The sequence below is a fragment of the Serinus canaria genome, chromosome 6 (assembly GCF_022539315.1).
Source record: "Serinus canaria isolate serCan28SL12 chromosome 6, serCan2020, whole genome shotgun sequence".
In the NCBI taxonomy this organism is placed as follows: domain Eukaryota; kingdom Metazoa; phylum Chordata; class Aves; order Passeriformes; family Fringillidae; genus Serinus; species Serinus canaria.
Genome location: NC_066320.1, coordinates 30,609,630 through 30,630,659, shown reverse-complemented (window position 1 = coordinate 30,630,659; position 21,030 = coordinate 30,609,630). Strand labels below are relative to the sequence as shown.

The 21,030-nt window shown below is 41.5% G+C and overlaps 2 protein-coding genes across 8 annotated transcripts in view; both read left to right on the top strand.

The window, feature by feature from the left end:
• Positions 1-404: 404 nt before the first annotated feature.
• NSMCE4A (NSE4 homolog A, SMC5-SMC6 complex component) lies at positions 405-9,131 on the top strand. The gene is made up of 11 exons (XM_009087125.4): positions 405-935; positions 2,069-2,149; positions 2,685-2,815; positions 3,830-3,978; positions 4,291-4,390; positions 5,636-5,726; positions 6,216-6,310; positions 7,148-7,196; positions 7,825-7,916; positions 8,441-8,532; positions 9,041-9,131. Exons 1-10 carry the CDS (start codon positions 734-736, stop codon positions 8,522-8,524), a joined length of 1,074 nt encoding a protein of 357 aa, XP_009085373.1. The 5' UTR covers positions 405-733; the 3' UTR covers positions 8,525-8,532; positions 9,041-9,131.
• An 872-nt stretch (positions 9,132-10,003) lies between these two features.
• Positions 10,004-21,030, top strand: part of ATE1 (arginyltransferase 1) — a 70,615-nt gene continuing 59,588 nt past the window's right edge. Inside the window, exons 1-7 of one of the 7 annotated variants that reach the window (XM_030241088.2) lie at positions 10,004-10,151; positions 11,338-11,401; positions 11,729-11,791; positions 12,272-12,375; positions 13,165-13,437; positions 15,926-16,155; positions 18,776-18,904. In XM_030241088.2, coding sequence (XP_030096948.1) covers positions 10,064-10,151; positions 11,338-11,401; positions 11,729-11,791; positions 12,272-12,375; positions 13,165-13,437; positions 15,926-16,155; positions 18,776-18,904 — 951 coding nt within the window. In that variant the 5' untranslated portion in view covers positions 10,004-10,063. Of the gene's footprint in view, positions 10,152-10,271; positions 10,454-10,510; positions 10,648-11,337; positions 11,402-11,728; positions 11,792-12,271; positions 12,376-13,164; positions 13,438-15,925; positions 16,156-17,747; positions 17,877-18,775; positions 18,905-21,030 lie in introns of those variants that run through there. The other 6 variants (XM_030241086.2, XM_018910557.3, XM_050976225.1 and 3 more) reach the window with 6 other exon arrangements.

Genomic DNA, 21,030 nt, shown 5'->3' with positions numbered 1-21,030 from the left:
GATGATCTCGAAGGTCACTTCCAACCTGATGATTCCACGATTCTAACTAGATGGTCCTTAAAGTCCCTTCCAACTCAAACCACTCTACGGCACTATAATTTATTTCATTTGCCAGAGCACAGATCCCTGCACAGTGACTAACGCAGGCGTTTCCACAGACCCATCCCTGTACGAGAGGCGCTGGGACAAGCACAGCGCTCCGTTCCCGCTCGCTTCCCCCCGCTCCCCTCAGAAGTTGGCCGTCCCCGCCTCCCTCCTCACGGCCCGCGGCTCTCCGCTCCCGCAGCGCCCTCTCGAGGCGGCGGCGGAGCCGCGCCCGCAGCGGAGCGGCCTCGGCGGCCCCGCCCGCGCCGGCCTTCACGCACCGCCCGCCGCCGCTCACAGCGCCCGGCCCCGGGCGGCGACCGGAACTCCGAGAAGGAAGCAAATGGCAAAGGAACGCTGAGGGATCGGTAACCGCCTCTGCGGCCAGTCAGAAAGGCCCAGCCCTGTTTGCTGCAGATCACACCGCGCAGAACCGGCGCGGCCAACAGCGCCAAGATGGAAGATCGCGATCAGAGCGCAGCGGCTCAGCGACCACCGGCGGCGCCCGTAAATCCCTCCACCAAGATCCTCTGAGGCGAATTGCGCAGGCTCGACTCGGTGCGTGCATCCTGGGAAGACCGGCAGACACGCGGGGCGGTGTCATCCCGGCCGCATCCCGCGGTTCCCGGTGACAGCTGCCGCGGCCGCCATGTCGCACACCGGCAGTAGCGCCGACTCCTCGCCGGACTTGCGCCGCCGCCGCTCGCGCCGGCCGCGCGCCCAGGAGGACACGGCGGAGGCCGAGGCGGCGGGCGAGAGGCTCCGGCAGCTGAACATCGGCGAGGGCGACGACAGGGAGCACAACAGGATGATCCGCAGCCAGTATCGGGAGCTCATCTCCACCGTGCAGCGTAAGGAGGCGGCGGGGGGAGCGCCGGGGCTGCGGCTTGGGGGGGCCTCGGGGGCTGGCGGCCGCTCCTGGGTGTGTGGGGAAAGGTGGGAGCGTTCCTGGCAACTCCTGTTCCTCGAGCTAACGATGAACGACTCTCAGTTTGGACTTAGACCGAAATTCGACTCCCGAGGAAGCAGGGAATCACAAATCATGGATCGGCTGGAAGGGACCTTACGGGTATTCTCGTTCCAGCCGTGGCAGGGACACCTTCCACTGTCCCAGGCTGCTCCAAGTCTGTCCAACCTGGCCTTGGACACTGCCAGGGATCCAGGGGCAGCCACAGCTGCTCTGGGCACCCTGTAGATAAATTTCCTGTATTTAAATGTTCTCCAGTGTGAGGCCGTTTCCCCCTGTCCTGTGCAAAGTCCCTCTCCTGCATCCCCTGGGATAGCGAGGTTATGAGGGATTCAGCTGCACTAATGCACGATTCGGTGCCTGCGTTGGTGCAGGTGAATGGTCGGCTATAGAGATCCAGTGAAATCCTTTAATTTCACTTTCGTGATGTCTGAGCGTTAGTTTGAAACTGCAGGTGTCATTATGTGCCTGGACCAGAAAGTTATTCTTGAGACTTCCAAAAAATGTTACGTAGTTTTTAGCATTTTTCCAGACAGGTGTGTGAGTCCTCCTCCTATGTGCATTTGAGTGAGTTGTGCTGTTTTTCCTTATAAAAATATGGCCACAGTTGTGTCGGTTGCACTGCCAAGTTCAGCAACACGTGGGATTAGTTGTTTAGTAAATACCTGATAAATTTGTGCAGTTGTTTTACAAGAGGCTGCAGTGCAGTTTATGGGTGATCCAGCCTGTTTATAGAAGTGACCAGGCATACAGTTTTAGGGACTGGTTTGTTTCTTTCTTGGAAATTCCACTAGTTTCCCCAAGTCAAGCCTGTTTTGCCAGTGAGGTAACTGTCGAGTGATCTCTCCTTTATCTAGACCCATGAGCTTTTTGTTCTCTTTTCTCTCCTTGGCCCAGTTGAGGAGTGATTGAGTTTTGGTGGGCACCTGGCCTCCAGTCAGCATCAAACAAGCACAGTGTTTCTCAGTGCTTCTATGTTTAAGTAATTCAGGATTTCCTTTGTGTCTTTTCCCACAGAAAATCGAGAAGCCATGCTAAATTCAAAAAGCAACAGGCTGACAGAAGCTTTGGAAGAAGCCAATAGACTTTTTGATGGAGGTAAAATAAATTCTGTGATCTTTCATTGATGTGTTTGGCCAAGTGTGAGGCAATGATACCTTACAAACAAAAGAGGGCAAGAGTGAGGTCCAAGTACTTAATCAGAATTTTTATATAACCTAAAATAGATATGTTAAGTTGAAGATTGGTTGAGTAAGTTGATGTGAGAAAATAAATGTCATTACGATTTCTTTGCTCATAGAAATAACTCCTTGCTTTATTTTGATTCACTGGAACAGTGTATATCAGTAATAAACATTAAAGATAGCAGTGTAGAGGGGTTCATTTCACTTGAAATGGTGAAAAACATGTCAATAAAAAATGGATTTGTTCAAGATTATCTGTTACTTTTCCATGGTTTGTCATTCTTTCCTTTTTTAAAATATAAATATTTTTGTGAGGATTATGTGTGTTAGAGGTCATTGCAATAAAAGTATTTCCAAAGCACTAAAGCCATGATTGTTCCTGTGCTGAATCTGATAATTCTATTTGTGACAATTTCATATTAATCACCATAAAATCCTCTCTGTAACAGTTTGTCGTGCACGAGAGGCTGCACTGGATGCCCAGTTCCTCGTTATAGCATCCAATATAGGCAAGGAGAAGGCCAATGAGTTACACTCAGAGATGTCAGCATTTGATTCAACAGCATTTGCAGAGGACTTGGTAAGTTCCAGGCTCTGAATGTGCCAACATTTCTGCTGCAGGTGTGTCTGTTTGTTACAGAACCATAAAGCCCCAGATTGTCAGGCAGTACATGGCAGTTCTGGTGGAATTTAATGCTCTTCCTGTGAATTTCTTTGATAGACTTTCCGTCAACTGTCGTTAATTGTCTTAAAGTACATATTAAGCACTTGCAATAGGAGAAAATCTGACTTCAAATGCTAACACCTCCCCCATTATTGCACTGCTGCTGCTTTATCATGGTGCTGTCAGTTCGTGCTCCTAAAGTCTTCTGCTCTTTTTTCAGTCATTCTTCTGTAGTTTCTCAGTAACTAAGTAGTTTCTTTATCCTGTCCACTGGTTTCTATTTTTTTGGAAAGAGTTCTTGAGGCCCTGTGTCACTGACATGAAATGGGACTTTGGGAGACATGAATGCATTCGGACTGAACAGTTTGTCTCTTTGTACTGGGGGAAGAGTCAGGTCAGAACAGCTTTGAAGCAGGCTGTTGGCTTCTTTGCTCCTTGAAAATGCTCCCTTGTGTTACAGCAGATCAGCAAGGAATCCTGAGTGTTTGCTTAAGTCTATAAAAGACATACAGTTCAATTAAAAATTTTTCCAGGGTTAGTGTGGACTGGTGGATGCAGGAATAGGCCAGATAAGGTCTGTGATATTTGAGGGGCTGGGCTTCCTGCAAGTGTGTGGTGTTCAAAAACTGTGAGACATCTGAGCTCTGAAGTGCAATATGAGTAATGTTCTGCTACTTCATACATCACTGAAAATGTGCTGGAATCTAAGCACATTACCTATTTACCTATGGCTTTCATTGGGTGCTGAACACAAAGGTGAATTTGAGTGTTTATCTGTTCTCATGGTATCCTCAGGAAAGTCAAAGCTCTTAGGCAGTGGTATTAAATGATCATTTATCAGGCAAACACCACAATACAGTGTTTCACCATGAATGTATGTATGGCTCTACCTCTAAGTAATTTCTTATTGCAGCTTTTTTTCTTTTGCAGCTGACCTTCATGGGTATAAATCGCACAGAAGTGGAAGACTCTGATGACTCTGAGGATGTTCCAGGTGGTTTTTTACCCAGTGATGCCTGGCAGACAATGGGGGAAGAAGCACCCAAGTACTTCAGGAGAGCACCTACATTTCACTACATGTAAGTTCCTTCAAGGAAATAGTGTGTACTCTAGCTCAAGGTAATGGCCTTGGCTGATCCTTGTCTTCAGTGCCCTGGCTTGAATTGAGTTAAACTGAAGTCACAGCAGAGTGTTGACAAGATATGAGGCTGTCAACAAACTGGAACAACTTTTGGGGCTGGTTCTTTGTGGAAATCTCTAAATGTGATGAAGCTTTAGGTATCAGTCATCACTTTGCACTTTCTTGAGGAGATCCACTGCTCAGTGTAAAGATTGCTAAGCATACAGTGTAAACCAGATTTGCATGTGTGTGTTCTTTGTGTTTTGGTTAGGATGGGATCTTTCAAGTCTGAGCCTCCTGTACGAAAGCAACGGATTGAGAGGCAGAAGAAAGCTAGCAGAGGCAAAGCAGAACGGGCAATGCCTGCTCAGGTTCGTTAAGTGTTATCTTTATTAACCATTTGTTCTGGCATAGTTATTAAAAATACTTTAAAATCTTTGTTTGTTTCTTTTGGGTCTTGTAATTATAAACTGTGTAGTATTTGTGACATCCCACCCTTATGGGGAAGGGAGCATCCAAGATCCTCAGTGCTTGTTCTGTGCTTATCTCCAGGAGCCAGAACAAGGACGTTTGTCCCAGAAAAGTGCTGCCTACCTTCATATGGCTCCTCCTCCAGCTATATCCTGTTGTTTCTCACAGTGTGTGATTACCAGCACTCCTTGGTTGTTATTGCCAGCAATCCTTCATTGGCTCCACAGCCATCCAGCTGGAGACACACACAGCAGCCCCTTTCCTTCTGAACTTCTACTAAAGGATTCACACTCCATTAATAGGCTTGTTGTTTTGTTTTCTGTGGACTGCAGTATTTCACTGAGTGGAAGGAAGTAAGATTTACAGACCAATTTCATGTTCACAAGTAGGGTTTACAAACTGATTTTCAAGTTATGAGCTTACTTGTTCTGTTGCCTGTTGCTTTGAAAGGAAACAAATAAGAAACTTCTTTACATTAGTGTGGTTTCCATTTTTCTTTAGAAAGTGTCTAACAGGGTGTGGCATTTGCACTAAAATGGGATTAATAGCAGCCAGCTAATTAGCTCACATAACCGCTTTTTTGTGTTTTCTGTTTTCTTATTCTTTGTGTCATTCACTAGCAGAAAAGCAAAAGTCTGGGAATACTGAAAGAGGCTTACATCTGAAACTGCAAATATAATCCATGCTGTTACAGGGAAGCTGAGGCTGTGATAATGCCAAGATATAGAGGCAAATGCTTGGTTGCTGCCTTTTAAAGGCAGCCTACTCAATCCAAATAGTGATAGAAAGGATTTGTTACAGTTTGTACTGGGAAGAAGAGGAGCTGGAGGATTTGTGGGTTGCTTATAAATGCTCATCTTCATTTAACTCACAGACTGTAGCACTGTGTAACCCAGCTCCTCAGCTATGAAATGTAAGTGTACACCTGTACACAGGCTCAAAACATACAAGCCATGGCCTTTCAGATTGACATTGTAAGATGGGAATTAAACCTAAAGCTCTTCAAACTTTTCTCATGTTTGAAGAAGTGTGTTTATTATGTTTGCATGTAGGGAGAAGAATTCAACTTTTATCTTACACATTCAAAAGAAGCCCTTTGCATATTTACAACTGTTATTTGAGGTGAATCTCTTTCTTTTTCCCAGTTAAAAAAAATGGAGGAGTCTCATCAAGAAGCTACAGAAAAAGAAGTAGAGAGGATCTTGAGAATACTGCAAACTCATTTTGAAAATGATCGTAAGTATGATTAAATTAAGCATTAACTAGACAAAATGAATATTTTCTGTCTTCTACAGTTTGGAGTGGTAAAACTACAGAGACAAAATGAGATGAAGTATGCAAGTAGATATCTTTGGTGAAGCACATATACCAACTATGTATTTTTTATGAACACTAATCAGCTGTTGTTTGGCTGCAAAGTAAATGTAAATCCTCTCCCCTGATTAAATTCTGCCACTTGTAGATGGCAGTCAATAGTCCAATATATGGATTTCTGTGGGGGGAAAAGATGGAAGAAAATAATATACTCTATAATATACTCTGTAGAACATCTGTTACTGCAGGCAGCTGGGAGTTCTGGATTGTAACTAAATTGACAAACATCCCTTTAGCTTTTGAAAGGTGCACTGGCTCTTCTAAGTTTGTATTTACATCTGTCAGCTCTGTGTATACCACTTGTTTGTTTGTTGGTTTGTTTGTTTGAACAAGTTGTTTTTGCATCCCCAGCTGATACACCCATTTCCTTCTTTGATTTTGTGATTGATCCGAACTCGTTTGCACGCACTGTGGAAAATGTGTTTCATGTGTCCTTCCTTACCAGGGTAAGGCATGACATCTTTTTAAAATATCCCTTTAGATACTAGAATTACCTAGAAATACTGACCTGTTTTTTTTTCTGGCTTCGATATTGAAGAATTAGGATTTAAATATGAGGAATATGAATTTATTTTCTGCAAGCAGTCTGTGATATTTTGGTAATCAAATTAAAAAGGAAACAGAGTTGACTGACTTGATTTTTTTTTTTTGCACTGCATTCAATTTACCAACAAAACAGCAGTGATATTTTTGCAGTCAATATGTTTATTATTTATTTGTTATTAATGTATTTATTTTCTGCACATGTAGAAAAGTTCTCACAGAGTATGGAAGAGGCTGTTACTGAGTTACAGCTACAGTTACAGTTGAGCTGTTACTGTTACGGTTTCTGAGGCTGTAGAAAACTATGTTAGGGCAAGGTTTTATATTCTTTTTGAATCCATAGACTTACACTTCAAAACTATGCTTAGTTTGTCTAATAATTAAATTAATTCTGGAAAAGATGAAAACTGCCAAGGATATTTTAACTAATTCAGGTTTCCTATTGAATAGAAATGTTATTATAAAGGGTTAGCCCAAGTATATTTAGAAAATAACAATGATTTTAATAAAGCATAACTTCTGTAATCCAGCAGTTACACACTGTTGCTATATGGCTGCCTTCTTTATGCAGAAGTGCTGTATTAAACTAGTTTTTTCTTATGTGGTATGCTAGTGAAGATTGTTTATCAGTATAGGTATCTGTTCATGATTATGCAATAAGTAAAAATACGAAATTTCAGTGCATTATCCTAACTGGAAAACTCTTAAGTTATCAAACTTTAAATCCCACTGTTGTTTAGGATGGTCTTGCAAAAATAATGCTGGATGAAGATGAATTGCCAATAATAGGTAAAATAAAGCTTTAAAATACTTTAATTGGTTTTTCTAACAACATTACATCTTGTGTGTTCACAAAGTTTTAGGTATATTTTTAACTGGGGATATGCAGTGAATGTAATTGAAGGCATGAAGAGATTTATGAGCAGCTGAAAGGGTTGAGTCTTTTCAAATACCAGTGTATGGAAAAAGACCATTATGCTGATTTATACAAATTAATTCTATTAATAGAAATCAAATATTACCTTTCAAGTTATATTTTTGCTAATAAGTATATGAACATTATTACACTTGGCTGAAAAAAGACATCTTTGGGTGTAAGAACTCTCTTGTCTCAGAGTTGGAAGGGAAAGTCTCCATTCTGATATCCTGTGGCTTTCATTCCCACAGGATATCAGTGGGGTTAGGACTTTGGTGGGATATTGTAAGGAATGAAATATTTAGGTCCTTCTTTAAAAAGTTCCTAAATTTTTAAGATATGAGACTATAAAGGTATCTCAAGCAGTACATGGTACAGGCTGCTGACAGAGACTAACTGGGGGGAATGTGTAGGATTGATCTGATTTTTGTGGAGCTTTTGTGTTCCTGGTGGAAGCTGACTTTACAAGTATAAATCCTAAAAATGCTGTGTTTTGATCAGAGCCTATAAAACCCAGTGAGGGAGAGGAGGAGGACAGCAGAGCTGGAGCACGGAATCAGGTGGTCATAACTCTGGACCAGAAGGAATGGAAGGTACCACGGAGAGCACTTCATACTTTGGATCAGTTCTTTTTTATTTAAGCCTCTGAGAGCTGTGCTGGGGAGGGCAGGTGTTCTGTGTACAGAAATACTGCACCTTGTGGATGCCAGAGCAATCACAGCTCTTAATGATGTTTGTAGCTGCAAGAAAACTGAGAATTTGGGTTGTGATTCCATCTTTGATTCCTGAAGCCTGGTCAGTTTAAGTGCTTTGAAGCTGTGCACTGACTTCAGTGTTTTATACAAGGCCTGGGTAAATATGGAATCTCTTTCTTCCCTGATATACAATATTTGTCTCTGGAGGTAAAGTTATCCATGCACTGTTTGTAATAAATCTTAGACAAAAGTAGTTTTGAGCACACATACTACTTCTCCTTTGTCCCTCACTCAGAATGTGCAGGAGAACTGTAGTAATTTGAAATAGTGCTTTAGTATCAGAAGCTTTATTACTTATTTGGTGTTAATTAAATTGAAGTAATTCATCTCTGCTGACTGACACTGCTGTCATCTCTAACCAGGAGATCATAGAAACATTTCAGATAAGAGAAGCCATGATTACCCCTCTTTATCAGAGCACTGAAGAAGAAATGGAGACAGAGTAACTACTCAAGTAAGTTCTTTTAACAAATCAAACTCATTAAGTTCCTTATGCACACGGGAGAACTTCAGGGAAACTGCCTGTGACTTATAAATGCAAAAGAACTGCAGGCAGGGTGACTGTAACCCCTGGAATTGCTGTGTTCTTGCCCTGTTCAGGAAACAAAATGTAATCTAGCCTTGTATGCAATGATTAACTGGGAAAAAAACCCTTTAGTTTTGAGTTTGATGGTCAGTTAAGTGATGAGTTATTTTTTTGGAACTTTATACTCGGAACGCAGTGCTGGAAAGAATCATAGCTTAATTTTCCTATTTGGGTTCTTAACTTCCTGACAGTGATGTTGTTAGTAAAGTAGTGTGAAGAAAGATTTAGAGGGAACCAGGCTGTCTTCCCTTTTGCTTCCATAAAATTCTTCCAGTGATAGGACTGAAGTCCTTACTGTCACAGTTGTTTGGTCAATTCCAGATCCTAATGCATGTTGTCTTACTGTGTTCTCTTTTTTGTTTTTCTTTCCCCTTAGGTGCCTTAAAGAAAATACTTCAGGATGTTTGTTACAACAATTGTTTTATATGTATATGTTGTAAAATTAAATTTATTTTTTCTGGAACATCTCAATGCTTTATATGAGCTGCTTTGTTTGGAACCATGGAATGGGTTGGGTCTGAAGGGACCTGAAATCCCATCCAGTGTCACCCCTGCCATGGCAGGGACACCTTCCACTGTCCCAGGTTGCTCCAAGCCCTGTCCAACCTGGCCTTGGACACTTTGAGGGATCCAGGGGCAGCCACAGCTGCTCTGGGCAACCTGAGGAAGTTTAGACTTGTCACAGAGTTATTTATATATTATGGCTCAGTTTGCCACTTCATATAAAGCTTACTGTCAGTCATGAAAAAGGTAAAAAGCAAACACTGTCCCTTTCCTCTCTTGTCCCACCCAAGCAAGTGGAATTCACATGGTTAAACATCCCTGCTGGGATAATCTTGCTATCCTATATGATTTTGGGTGCTGCAGGAGAATTGATACTACCCTGCTATTCTGAAAATAAAGGTTTGAGTTTGGAAATTTGGTCTTAATTACAGATAGCAGTTCCCCCTTCCTTTATTCCAAACTCCTCCTGTATTGGTACTTTGGGCATTGGGCAGGCCGGCTCTATGGGGCCAGAACATTATTTTATTAGAAGCACTTGTATGGAAATCTTGTTCCATTCTCAGAAAACGCTCTGTGGAAGAGCTCAGGATCTCTCCCACCCTTTTATCCTGCTGTAGCACCTGAGGGGGGCACACAGGGATCCATCCCCCCGGAAGGGCTGTTGGAGCGCGTTTGTGGGATGAGAAGCGGCTCAGGCCGTGAGGGTGAGGGGGGACACGGCCGAGGAGCGGCAGAGCCGCAGCGCTCTTTCTTTCCGATCCGGTAGCGATCTTTGCTTTCCGATCCGGTAGCGCTCTTCGCTCGCCGATCCGCCCGCGGGGGAGGCTGGGCCGGGCGCGGCGGCGGCGGCTGCGGCCGGGCGGGGGCGCTGCGGAGCTGCGGGACTGCCGGAGCCATGCCCGCCGCCGTGGTGGAGTACAAGGGATGGAAGGAGGGCTACGGCTGCGGCTACTGCGGCGCGGCGCGGGGGAAAGTGTCCGCGGGTGAGCGGGGCCGTGGGTTGGCGGCCGGGCCGGGGCTCGGGTCCAGGGTTCGGGCCTCCTCCGGCCCCGCCGCGCTGCCCGCGCGAAACATGGCGGCGGCGCCGCTTCCTGTGCGCGCCGCCCGGGCGCCGCCCGCGGCAAAGATGGCGGCGGACGCCGCTTCCGGGCGGCCCGGGGCTCTGACCTGAGGCGGGCGGGGATGGCGGCGGGCGGTGGCTCCCCGAGCATCGTCGAGTTCTTCGGCGGGGAGGATGGCTACCGCTGCGGCTACTGCAGGAGCGACACCGGCAACCTTTCGCACGGTGCGGGCGGGGCGGGCTGGAAGCGGGGCCGCCCCGGGCTGGCCGAGAAGCGGCGGCTGCGGGCGCGGGGCCGGGGAGGGCGGCCGGGACAGGCGGCGGCTCGGCAGCACCTCCGGCCGCCCAGCCGGGAGCTCGGAACGGCTCCTATGGCCCGGTGCTCCCCAGCGAGGGTGACAGAACTGAGCAGCGATTCTGTGTTGTTTTCCTTGTATATTTCTGGGGAGTGGGAGGTGCAGAGGGGAACTTAGCGCTGGTGTGGTCAGAGAAATCTGGTTAATTGCATCCCAGGATTTGTGTTGGGCTTAGGGTTTTTATATTTAATGTGGTTATTAAAATCAGTAATTACCATATTTAAGAATATGTAAGTCATCTATGCATAAGTGGCCCTTAGCTACTCAGATGTGGAGTAACCGCAGAATCACAGGATGGTTTGGGTTGGAAGGGACCTTAAATCCCACCCAGTGCCACCCCTGCCATGGCAGGGACACCTTCCCCTGTCCCAGGCTGCTCCCAGCCCTGTCCAGCCTGGCCTTGGGCACTGCCAGAGATCAGGAGCAGCCACAGCTGCTCTGGGCACCCTGTGCCAGGGCCTGCCCACCCTCACAGCCAGGAATTTCTTCCTAATATCCCATCTAACTCTGCCCCCTGGCAGTGGGAGCCATTCCCTGTGTCCTGTCCCTCCATCCCTTGTCCCCAGTCCCTCTCCTGGAGCCCCTTTAGGTCCTGCAAGGGGCTCTGAGCTCTGCCTGGGTTGTTCTCCTCTCCAGGAAAGCCCCCCCAGCTCTCCCAGCCTGTCCCAGAGCAGAGGGGCTCCAGGCACTTCTGCAGAGTTTGCTGTATTTTAAAGCCAAATCATGGTCAATCAAGTGTGTTATTTATTTCAGGTATGTGGGCACATTCGATGACAGTTCAAGATTACCAGGATCTCATAGACAGAGGATGGCGAAGGTACGTTGGAAAAGAAAATACAAAGCCGTGTTGTCAGTTGATTTAACAGTTAGAATCCACATTTAAAGTTTGGATCTATAGAAACACTTATATATCCTTGAGTAATTGAACTATTTGTCCAGTGCTCTGTAACCTTTTGTAACATGACACTGTGAAACAGAAAAATATTTAGTGATTTTAGAAGTATAATACAGTCAGCAAAGAAAGAACTTGTTCTTTGATATTTCATCATGAAATGTTTTGATGTGATTTTTATAAGAAAGCTTTTTCATTTATTTTGTAGTATAAACAACAAAAAAATCAATGCATATTTATTACTCTTTTCAGAAGTGGAAAATATGTCTACAAACCTATCATGAATCAAACATGTTGTCCTCAATACACAATAAGGTAAGAAACTCAAAGTACTTTTGTAAGGGATTTGACCACTTCAAATATGTTCCACCATTTGTGTTTGCTGCTTGAAATACATCATACTTGAGGGGTTGATCTACTTTTAATGATACTTTGAACAGTAAATATATTCTCTTGGGTTTGTGCATAGGGACATCAGCAGCTCTGGGATATTTTCCTGTAGGGAAATAACCTTGTCTGTAACCCACAAACAGCCCAAATAAGAGAGGCTTACATTTGTATTTTAGTAATTCTAGAGATACACATAAAAAACATGCCATAAGGACTGATGTTATTCAGTAGAAGACAATGTAATTTCATTATCTCAAAAGTGTTGATAAAACATTTGACCACTCAATATAGGGAAACTTAAGAAATAAATAGAGATTACAATGTAATTTTTGTAAGTGGTTCCTTAACCTTTTTTCTCCTGAAATAATCTTTCACAAAAAAAATGTTCTTTTTGTTCTTTTTTAGGTGCCGGGCTTTGCATTTTCAGGCCTCCAAGTCCCACAAGAAGGTTCTGAAGAAAATGTTGAAATTTATTTCCAAAGGAGATGTTTCAAAAGTCGCAAGTGAAGGTAAAAACCACTGAGTGTTTGAAAACCAATACTGATGTGTGGAAGGAGGATTTAAATACCTGCTTGAGTCAGGTATTTAAATCCTCTACCTGAGGTCAGATGGCAAATGGGCTTTGAATTCTGTGTGTAGACCCCTGGCTGGGCTGTGCCTTGAGCACTTCAGTAGCCCAGAAGCCAGATTGTTCAGGGGCTGGGCTTATTGAAGAAAATATTTCCTTACTTTTTTCATAGACCAGCTTATTTTCCTGGGCATGTCCTCGCTTTCTAGCTGGGTGCTGTAGAGATATAGATGCTGTTTTTACTTTTGTCATGAAACTGATAATCTGGAGAAGACTAACTAGAGCAGCTGGTGGCAGAGAAAAGGCAAAGCAAACAGAGAGGGTTTTTCCAGTCACCCTCCATTTATCCAGCACCAAACCCAGCAGTTCTTTGTGTTGGTGAAACTTGTATTGATTCTGAATCATTATAATCTGCCTCTTTTGTATGTGTGGTGTGCTAGGTTTGTTTGTTGCTATTTGTCTGAAGTAGTTTATTTGTTATTTATTTGGAATATTTGACTGTCCAGTTTTAGTGGAGAAAATAAAACTGTTCTCATAAAGGAATTGATGTTCATAGTTTGGGATCATAAAGGAAATTTTGTGTTCAGACTATTGCAATTGTCACTCTATCTGTGGGAAAACACTTGTAAAATTGGAAACTAGTTAATTAAGTCTTATTTTTAATTGTGGAAAGTGTGAGCTGTGGTTGTACAGAGAGAAATTCACTAATGCAGTTGTGAATTTTTGACAGAAGAGCCGATGGATTCCCATATAGAGGATGTGGCCACGTGTGATTTTCCACACAAAAACGAGTCTCAGGTCAGTCAGTCTGACCTGACTCCCTTGGCTGTGGATCAGGCCGAGAGGGTGGAGAATGAAGATAAGGACTCAGGAGAAACAAAAGAAGAGGGGAATGTGCAGAAGGTGGAATCAGATTCTGTTCAGATCTGTGCAGACAAAGGCACCCCAGTCCCTGCAGAACCATCACATTCAGCTAAAGCTGTTCATGCACCTCCTAAGCCAGGTAATTTCTGGTAGTAATTGGACTATGCTGTCATCATTTCACATCTTCTTGAAATCCCTTCTTTTTATCTTACTTAGCAAATTAATAATTTTTTTGTTTTATTCCCTGTGCTCCTCCCAGTGTATGGAATTACAGTGTAAAAATTGATAGGTGCTGGGTGTTACTTGTAATAGTGTAATTTATATTTTGTCACATGAAAAAGTTATTTATCTCCTTTTCCTCACCTTCAGTAAGACTGAATCTCCAAGATCTGAAGCTAAAGAGGAGAGATACAGATTAGAATTTTTTTATGATGAGGTTGGGGGTGCCCAGAGCAGCTGGGGCTGCCCCATCCCTGAAGTGTCCAAGGCCAGGTTGGATGGAGTTTGGAGCAACCTGGGAGAGTGGAAGGTGTCCTTTTAAAAGTCTCTTCCAGCCCAAACCATTCTGTGATTCAATGGCTGCCTTCTCTTGGGACATGGGTGATTTCTGGCAGGAAGATGGTGAGGGGTGGGTAGATAATCTATTTAAGCCAGAAAAAATTTATTTAAGGTCTAATTGCTGACAGACACTTTGTGGCCCAGAGGCTGCAGGTAAAGCAGCCTTGGCTTACAGATCTTGTTTCCCATTTTGTGTAGCCTGTTCTGGCAAATAAAGGGAATTTCCTTCATTGTGGTTTACTGGTACATGGTAGGGAAAATCTTACTGGAAACTTGTGGCTTTAGAGTTTCTGCCTGTGTTGGGACATCCTAATAATTCCTGATTTCACTCACCTGTTGCATGTTGTGCCAGCATTTAGGAGAACAAAGTACTTCTGTCTCTTTCTGTAGCATTGCTGATTTCAAGTGAAATAATGTTTTTTCCTTAATAACCACTCATTCCTATTGGATCTGATTTTCACCAGCTTAATAAACAATTTTTGCATCTAAATAAAAGGAAAGTTTTCAGAAATGCTTGATCAGAGAATCAGTAGTGTTGCATAGAAACATTGCAGAATTTTTTAAACTGTATTTTGTATTTTGGTCTTATACAAACCTTTACAGCCCTTATATAGTTTATTGTTTACATGAATTTTATTGAGCAAATTTTCAAAGCTCTCTTGTTTTAAATAATAAATTAAAAACTTCTGGCCTATGTTAACTTAGTATTGGAAAGAAATGAAGTGGCTGTTGACAGCAGATGGCAGACTTGGGTAAAGAATAGGAGTGTAAAAACCTGCCAGTGCTTTGGAAAAGGTGAGGTAAGGTCTTCACTTAGGTTAAGAATAGCTTTGACTCAAACTTTAAGGACTGGAAATGCAGATAAGTAACGTTGTAGTGCACTTCAGGAAAAAAAAGTTTAATTTTACAGAGCAGAAATATTCATTAATGTGCCTCTTTCTGGTGTTTTTAAAGATAGAAGTGAATAATAAGTGCATCAGAAGCTTATTTAATTATTTTTTTTAATGCTAGCTGGTGTCACAGGTCAAATTTAGTTTAAAATTTTCCAGATAGAAAAATGTTTAGTTTTCATCTTGGAAAATGTAGACTTAGTCAGTAATAAGATTGTTTAATTGCATTTTTATTCCTTTATAAACAAAACAGGTCATTGTCCTCTAGGAATAATGGTCTGTTTCTGCACAGTTTCAGATAGAAAAGAAGGTTTGCTTATATCTGTGTAGGCACAGTCACTGCTTGAAGAAGTTTTTCTTGCTAATTTACAGCTTGCAGAAGATAGGAGACATGAAACAGATCCCGATACAGATGAAGTACTCATTCTTCAAATATATCATGAGAGTTTTAAATAAACTCTTCCTCTGACTTGTTTGCCTGAGGACAGGTCACACAGTGTCTGTGATTGCCTCATGCCTTGGGATCTGTGTTGCTTTACAACTCACAGTTCTTGTGTTAGCAAGGAACAATTGGATCAAGGTGGGAAATAGTGCATGGGTTTGACTTCTCCTTTTAGCAAATACCACTTCACAAATAGAATTCTATAAATGACTGATCTGCTAAAGATAAACTGCAAAAAGTGAATTTATTGATTAAACCAGACAATCTGAAGGTACTTTTAAGCAAAGATGCAAACTTCTGTGGCCTTTTCCATAATAGCATTGGCAGCATTTCTACATCCTGCCAATGGATTCCAGGTGAGAAAAAAATAAATGCTTCATTTTGTGATGTGTGTGTCTATTCAGGAGTCTGTGGTGTAGCCACACGCTCACACAAATGGGCTTTGAATGCAGAAGCCCAATTCTCTGTGATTTTTGTGGTTTTATTTCAAATTTTTAAGCACACCCTTGGCTTTGGGGTGAAATGGTCAAGGTGACTCCAGATTAGTGCTGTGGTAAGAAGCTGTGGAAGAATCACTGCATTAGCATGGCATCAGGTGTTGGTGGTTGTAAATGTGCAAGGCCATGCTGAGTTCAAGCACAGGCTGCAGTAAATGGTGATTTTAGCCATTTCCAGCCAGTGAGGAGGTGAGAGCTGTTTGCTGTCAGGTGTTTAACTCCTTGCCTGTGCCCTTGCAGGGAAAGGGGCTGATCTGAGCAAGCCCCTGTGTCGGAAAGCAAAGGACATCAGGAAGGAGAGAAAACTCCAGAAGCTCCTGCAGAACCAGATGGGCACAGCAGAAGGCTCTCAGCTTCAAGGAGATCAAGCCTTCCTCTTGCAAAACTCTAAATCTAAAACAAACCAGCCTAAAAACATTGAAGACTTTGTTTTTGTCCCTCTACCTGATGATGCACGACACAAATTAGAGGTAATCTCTTGTTCACTGTTGTTGGAGGCAGATGATGGAAAGGTCCAGTTAAGGAATTTTTGAAAAGTTTAGGTCTGTATTTATGGCTTTATGGAGTAGTTGTGGCTTAAATCTTGAAATATAGGTGGTACTGAATGATGTATATTTATAGACCTACAGATATGCATCATAGGACTGTGTATATATATATGTATATGTATATATATATGTATGTATATGAATTACACAGCCATGGTGCAGCTGCACTCTTTTTAACCACAGGAGGGTACTCTTGTACTGCAATGTCCTAGCAGTTCAGTTACTAAAATAACTTGCAAATTAATTTCATACAGAGTGACTTGAAAATGAAAAACTTTGAATTAACTGAGTGTTAAATAATGAGAGAAATTCACTATTTAGGTCTGCAGTATATAAATGCTTAAACTACCTAAGCTAATGAAACTTGACAGGGAAGCAGTAACTTCATGGAATTAATCAGATAACAAGATAGTTGCTCTTTACACACATCATTGGTGTGTGTGTTGATGTCTTTGAAAGCTGTAAAAATGAGAATAAAAAAGTTTGCTTAATACACTGGTTGCCACTACATCTATGAGACAGTAATCTGGAAGACATTTGGACTTTATAACATTTGTTAATCATAAAACCATTCTTCTTGTTATTTTTTCCATAAGCTGCAAAACTGAGTGTTTTCTTGATCATTTTCAATGATGATACTGGAAATGAAAATATTTGCTGACTAGAAGCCACAAAATTGATCCATCTCCCTAAATCCTTCCCATTTCCTGACGAGTTCTTTACCAGAAACATGATGGCTTTGTTTCAGCATCTTTTTAGAAGATTAGAAGTATTACAAAAAAATTGCTCTTTGTGAAAATAGAACCATTCTGAAAATTACATAGTTTTTGAAATTAATATGACCTTAAATATTTTTGAAAAGACTTGCACTGCTGTCTCTGTGGTAGCATTCTTTTGCTTAGGGAGCAATCATTTTTACTAAGAAGAATGTTTAATTTATAGATTGTTTTTAAAAAATATTTCTGTGTGTTTATTGGTGATGGTGTGAAGATTGGTAACTCCTTATTACAGTTAACTCATAATTGAGTATGGAAACACTGCTTCATCCTCCTTTCTCAATTTCAAAAGTACCTGGAAATCCCCTTGGGATTATTGCCATAAAAACATGGGTTTTGGGTGAAGAGCAGAGATTTTAGTCTTCCAAACCTTTCTAGTATTTTTCAGTGTAGTGTGAGACTGTGAGAGAATATTTTAGGTAGCACAGAAAATCTCTTAAAATATGACCTGCATACTATTTGTTGGTATTATTTCCTGAAAATTGTGTAGTTCTTTTCTGGACATTTTGGTTAATTTGCAGTTTAAAAACCTTCTGTGTTATTCAGTGTCACTGTAAAACCCTTCAGTAGCATAAATTGAGCTGGAGAAGTAGAAGACTCTTGGCTAATAGTAATTAATTTGTGATGGGCCTTGTGCAGGAGGGTAAAATTTCTCTCTGTTGTGATGTTTATGTTATGTATAAATGTATAGTCATTGCATGATATTTTAATAATAAATGTGTTTAACTTCTTCTGAAGGTGAGGGTGGTGAGATCATCTCCACCAAGTTCACAGTTCAAAGCCACATTTCAGGAGTCTTACCAGGTCTATAAACGTTACCAGATGGTCATTCACAAGGACCCACCTGATAAACCATCCATAAATCAGGTCAGAAGGCCAAATTTAATTTTATGCAAAGCTTCCCCTCCATTTCACGTGTCCTGTTTCTAGGAGAAACAAATGTGGATTTTATATCCACTGTATATTCAGGAGCTTGTAAAATACTGTATCAAATAAAATCAACATCCTGAAAGTGCAAACTATTGTTACCTCTCTATATTTGGTTTTAGTTGCAGGCAGAAAAGTTATGGGTGCTGTTGGGTAAGAAATGGAGAGGGTGAGGCTCTTGGAGATAGAGATGGGCCTTAAAAATACAAATCCCATAAGAACTAAATCCAGCTGGACACTCAGCCTGGTCACTGTTCTCCTTGGCTTTGGTTTGAGTGTTTCCATAAGAAGGATACAGTGATCAGAGCCAATGTGAGCAAAAGTTTGTCACACACACAAATTGTTGGTTTAAGGTTCACCAGAGTGCAATAATTCTATTCAGTTTCAGTTTAAGGCTTTAAAAAGTAACCTGTGCACTCCATCTGAATTTACACTTTGTTGCTGCTTCCTGCAATGAACAGGTGGAGTGTAAGAGTGAATTGTCAGATGTATTACATCGCTATTCTGTAGGGAAAAAAATATATCATGAGTTTGGAGAAACAGTAAGAGTAGGAAGAACAAGAAATGGTTGAACCAGGGCAATCAATGAACGATGTGCCATTAAAAATAAAACATTTTAAGAAGTCCTTGAGACTGTGCAATAAAACTAAAATTTGTAGCTGATTGTTAGATATCAGTAAAAATAGGAAGTTGCCTTATTATTATGTTTAAGGTAGAAAACTGACTTCAGAGGCTTTGAAGTGCATAGGAGGAGATCTTTCACTAGCCTGACCTTCAGAAGCAGATTATCTGATGACATGCACTCAAAACAGAATGCTTCTGTTTCCCTTGCTCTGAAGGTGAGGTTAGTACCTGTCTCCTTTGAGGACCCCCAGTTCAAATCATCCTTCAACCAATCTGCCACTTTATTTGCCAAGTATCAGATGTCTGTACACAAGGACACACCTTCTGACTGTGGGGAGAACGAGGTACAGTTCACTGCATGCACCTTTCTGCCAACAGCTTCTTCAAATGCACACCTAGATGCTGGGAAATGCTGTCTCTTAGAGCTAATCTGAATATTAAATCACTGAAATTGCCATTTCTGAGGGTTTTTTTGATGGCAAAATCATCTTCTGCTTTAAAGTTCTTTGGTACCCTTTTTATGTTTCTCCCTATTTTTTTTTTTTTTGTGTGTTCTTGCTTAATTTAACAATTGAAGGTTTTAAAAACCTCAGTTTTATTCCCATTCCATTGCTAAGCATGCTGCTTAACTGGAACTCACCTTTACAGTAGGAATAGTGCAAAAATATCTCACCAGCTGATCATCTGAGGTTTGATGAAAATATGTTGCATATGGATAAACCCTGCTCCTAAAAGGCTGTTTACAGAGGATGATCCTAGTCTAATAAATTAAAAATAATTTAAAATACCAGTGGGGTTCTGAACAAGCAGCAGTTCTCCATTTCTCTGGCAGGTGGCACAACCTCCTCATTGGCAGAATTAATGAAAATGCTACCTCAGATCTCTCATTTCTATCTACTGCAGATGTGCAGCTCTATTATTGGTCAACTAGTCAGGATTTTCTGTTCCTGAGAGTGAACTATCTGCAGAAGTGAAACCTTGTAAACTGGGGCTGCTTTCCAGGTGGAATTGTAAAACCACATCATAATTTTTGGCTTTAGTTCAAGAGTGTAAGGAGAGCTGGGGTTTTTGTTTTGGTTTTTTTTTTTTTGTGAGATGTCTGTAATGCTACTCTGGAAAGCCATAAAATCCATTTCACTTTGTTTAGTAAAATAATAGGTCTCATAACAGTAAGTAGTAGTCTCTACCCTTTTTATAATTGCTGGCCTAAGTGGCTTTAATTATAAAAATGTAAAAATTGGAGGCATGCCAAGAGAGACTGAGCTATTTATTAGATTTGTACCCAGCATTACCTGGTCAGATTAGAGACTTGATTTTTCTGCTATGGTGGAAGCATTTCAGCCTGGAAAGATGTGTTAGGGACAGTCAGGTTTCCACCACCTGAAGGTGTAAAGGCTGTCCTGGGAATTGCTGTTGGAAGGAGATGGATTTTTGTTCACTGCTAATAATGTAACAGATTTTTATCCTTTTTTTCTTTATTACTTGCCATAGGGCTTTCCCTGCTCTGCCTTTATCTACTCTCCTTGGCCTCATGTTTGTGCAGGCTTAGATAATTCCAGGGGAAACATAAAAACCTTCTCTGAAGCATCTACTGAATGTAAAAACTTGGTCTGATGCTGATGGGTTTGAATTTAGGTTCTTTTTCAGCCTTGGTAAATCATATTTAGTGTCCATGAGGCTGCCTGGCCAAAAAGGTTTTTTTATTCACAATTAGGAACTAACACTCCCTTCAATCAACATTTTGTATTTGATCTCTGCAGGAAGTAAACTGAAGAATGTTTTACACAAAAATGTGTTTTCATATAGTTTAGAAGCCTTTTTTTTAAATACTGAATTTGTGTGGGGTGAGAGTTATCTGAGTCACTTCTGAGGTACCAAGCAGGGTAAAACTGATCCAAATTATTGAGAGGAGGGGTGGAAAATGCTGCTTGTAAGACCTCAAAACTTTCTCTGCTTCCTCTTTTTCAGACTTTTTAATATATCATACAGACATTATGGAACCAAGGAGTTTTTTAAGCAAAGGGAATAAAATTCTGTCCTATACACAGGACCTTTTATCAGGATAGTAAGAAGTCTGCTTTCACTGTAAACTGGCAAATAGCCAGGGTTTTTTCACTTTTAATTTGTACAAACTACTCTCTGAGGTTGTTGGGTTTTTTTTAGGGAGAGTCCTGCTCACTTTTGTGTTTGGAAAGTTTCTAGTTTAGAAAGAGTCTTTAGTTTTATATTAACACTTCATATTTAGAAACCTGCCTATATTTAAATTCAGAATCATGCAAAGATTGTTATGGGACATATTAACAACTTCTTTTGGGGATATATTCTTAGATTCTTGGCATTACAATACCCTATCTGTTGCTAGGCTAGTTTAATATTAACCTTATTATATTAAAAAGCAATTCTGAGAATCAATTTAGAATTTTGGTGGTTATTTGAGAATAACACTAATGGGAAACGCTATAAAAATGTT

What these genes read in the sequence shown, in the direction of transcription:
- NSMCE4A (XM_009087125.4), top strand. Translation starts at nt 734, where the DNA reads ATGTCGCACACCGGCAGTAGCGCCGACTCCTCGCCGGACTTGCGCCGC. An exon ending in CAATAGACTTTTTGATGGAG is followed by an intron (nt 2,150 to 2,684) that starts GTAAAATAAATT and finishes TCTCTGTAACAG; the next exon opens with TTTGTCGTGCACGAGAGGCT. An exon ending in CAGCATTTGCAGAGGACTTG is followed by an intron (nt 2,816 to 3,829) that starts GTAAGTTCCAGG and finishes TTTCTTTTGCAG; the next exon opens with CTGACCTTCATGGGTATAAA.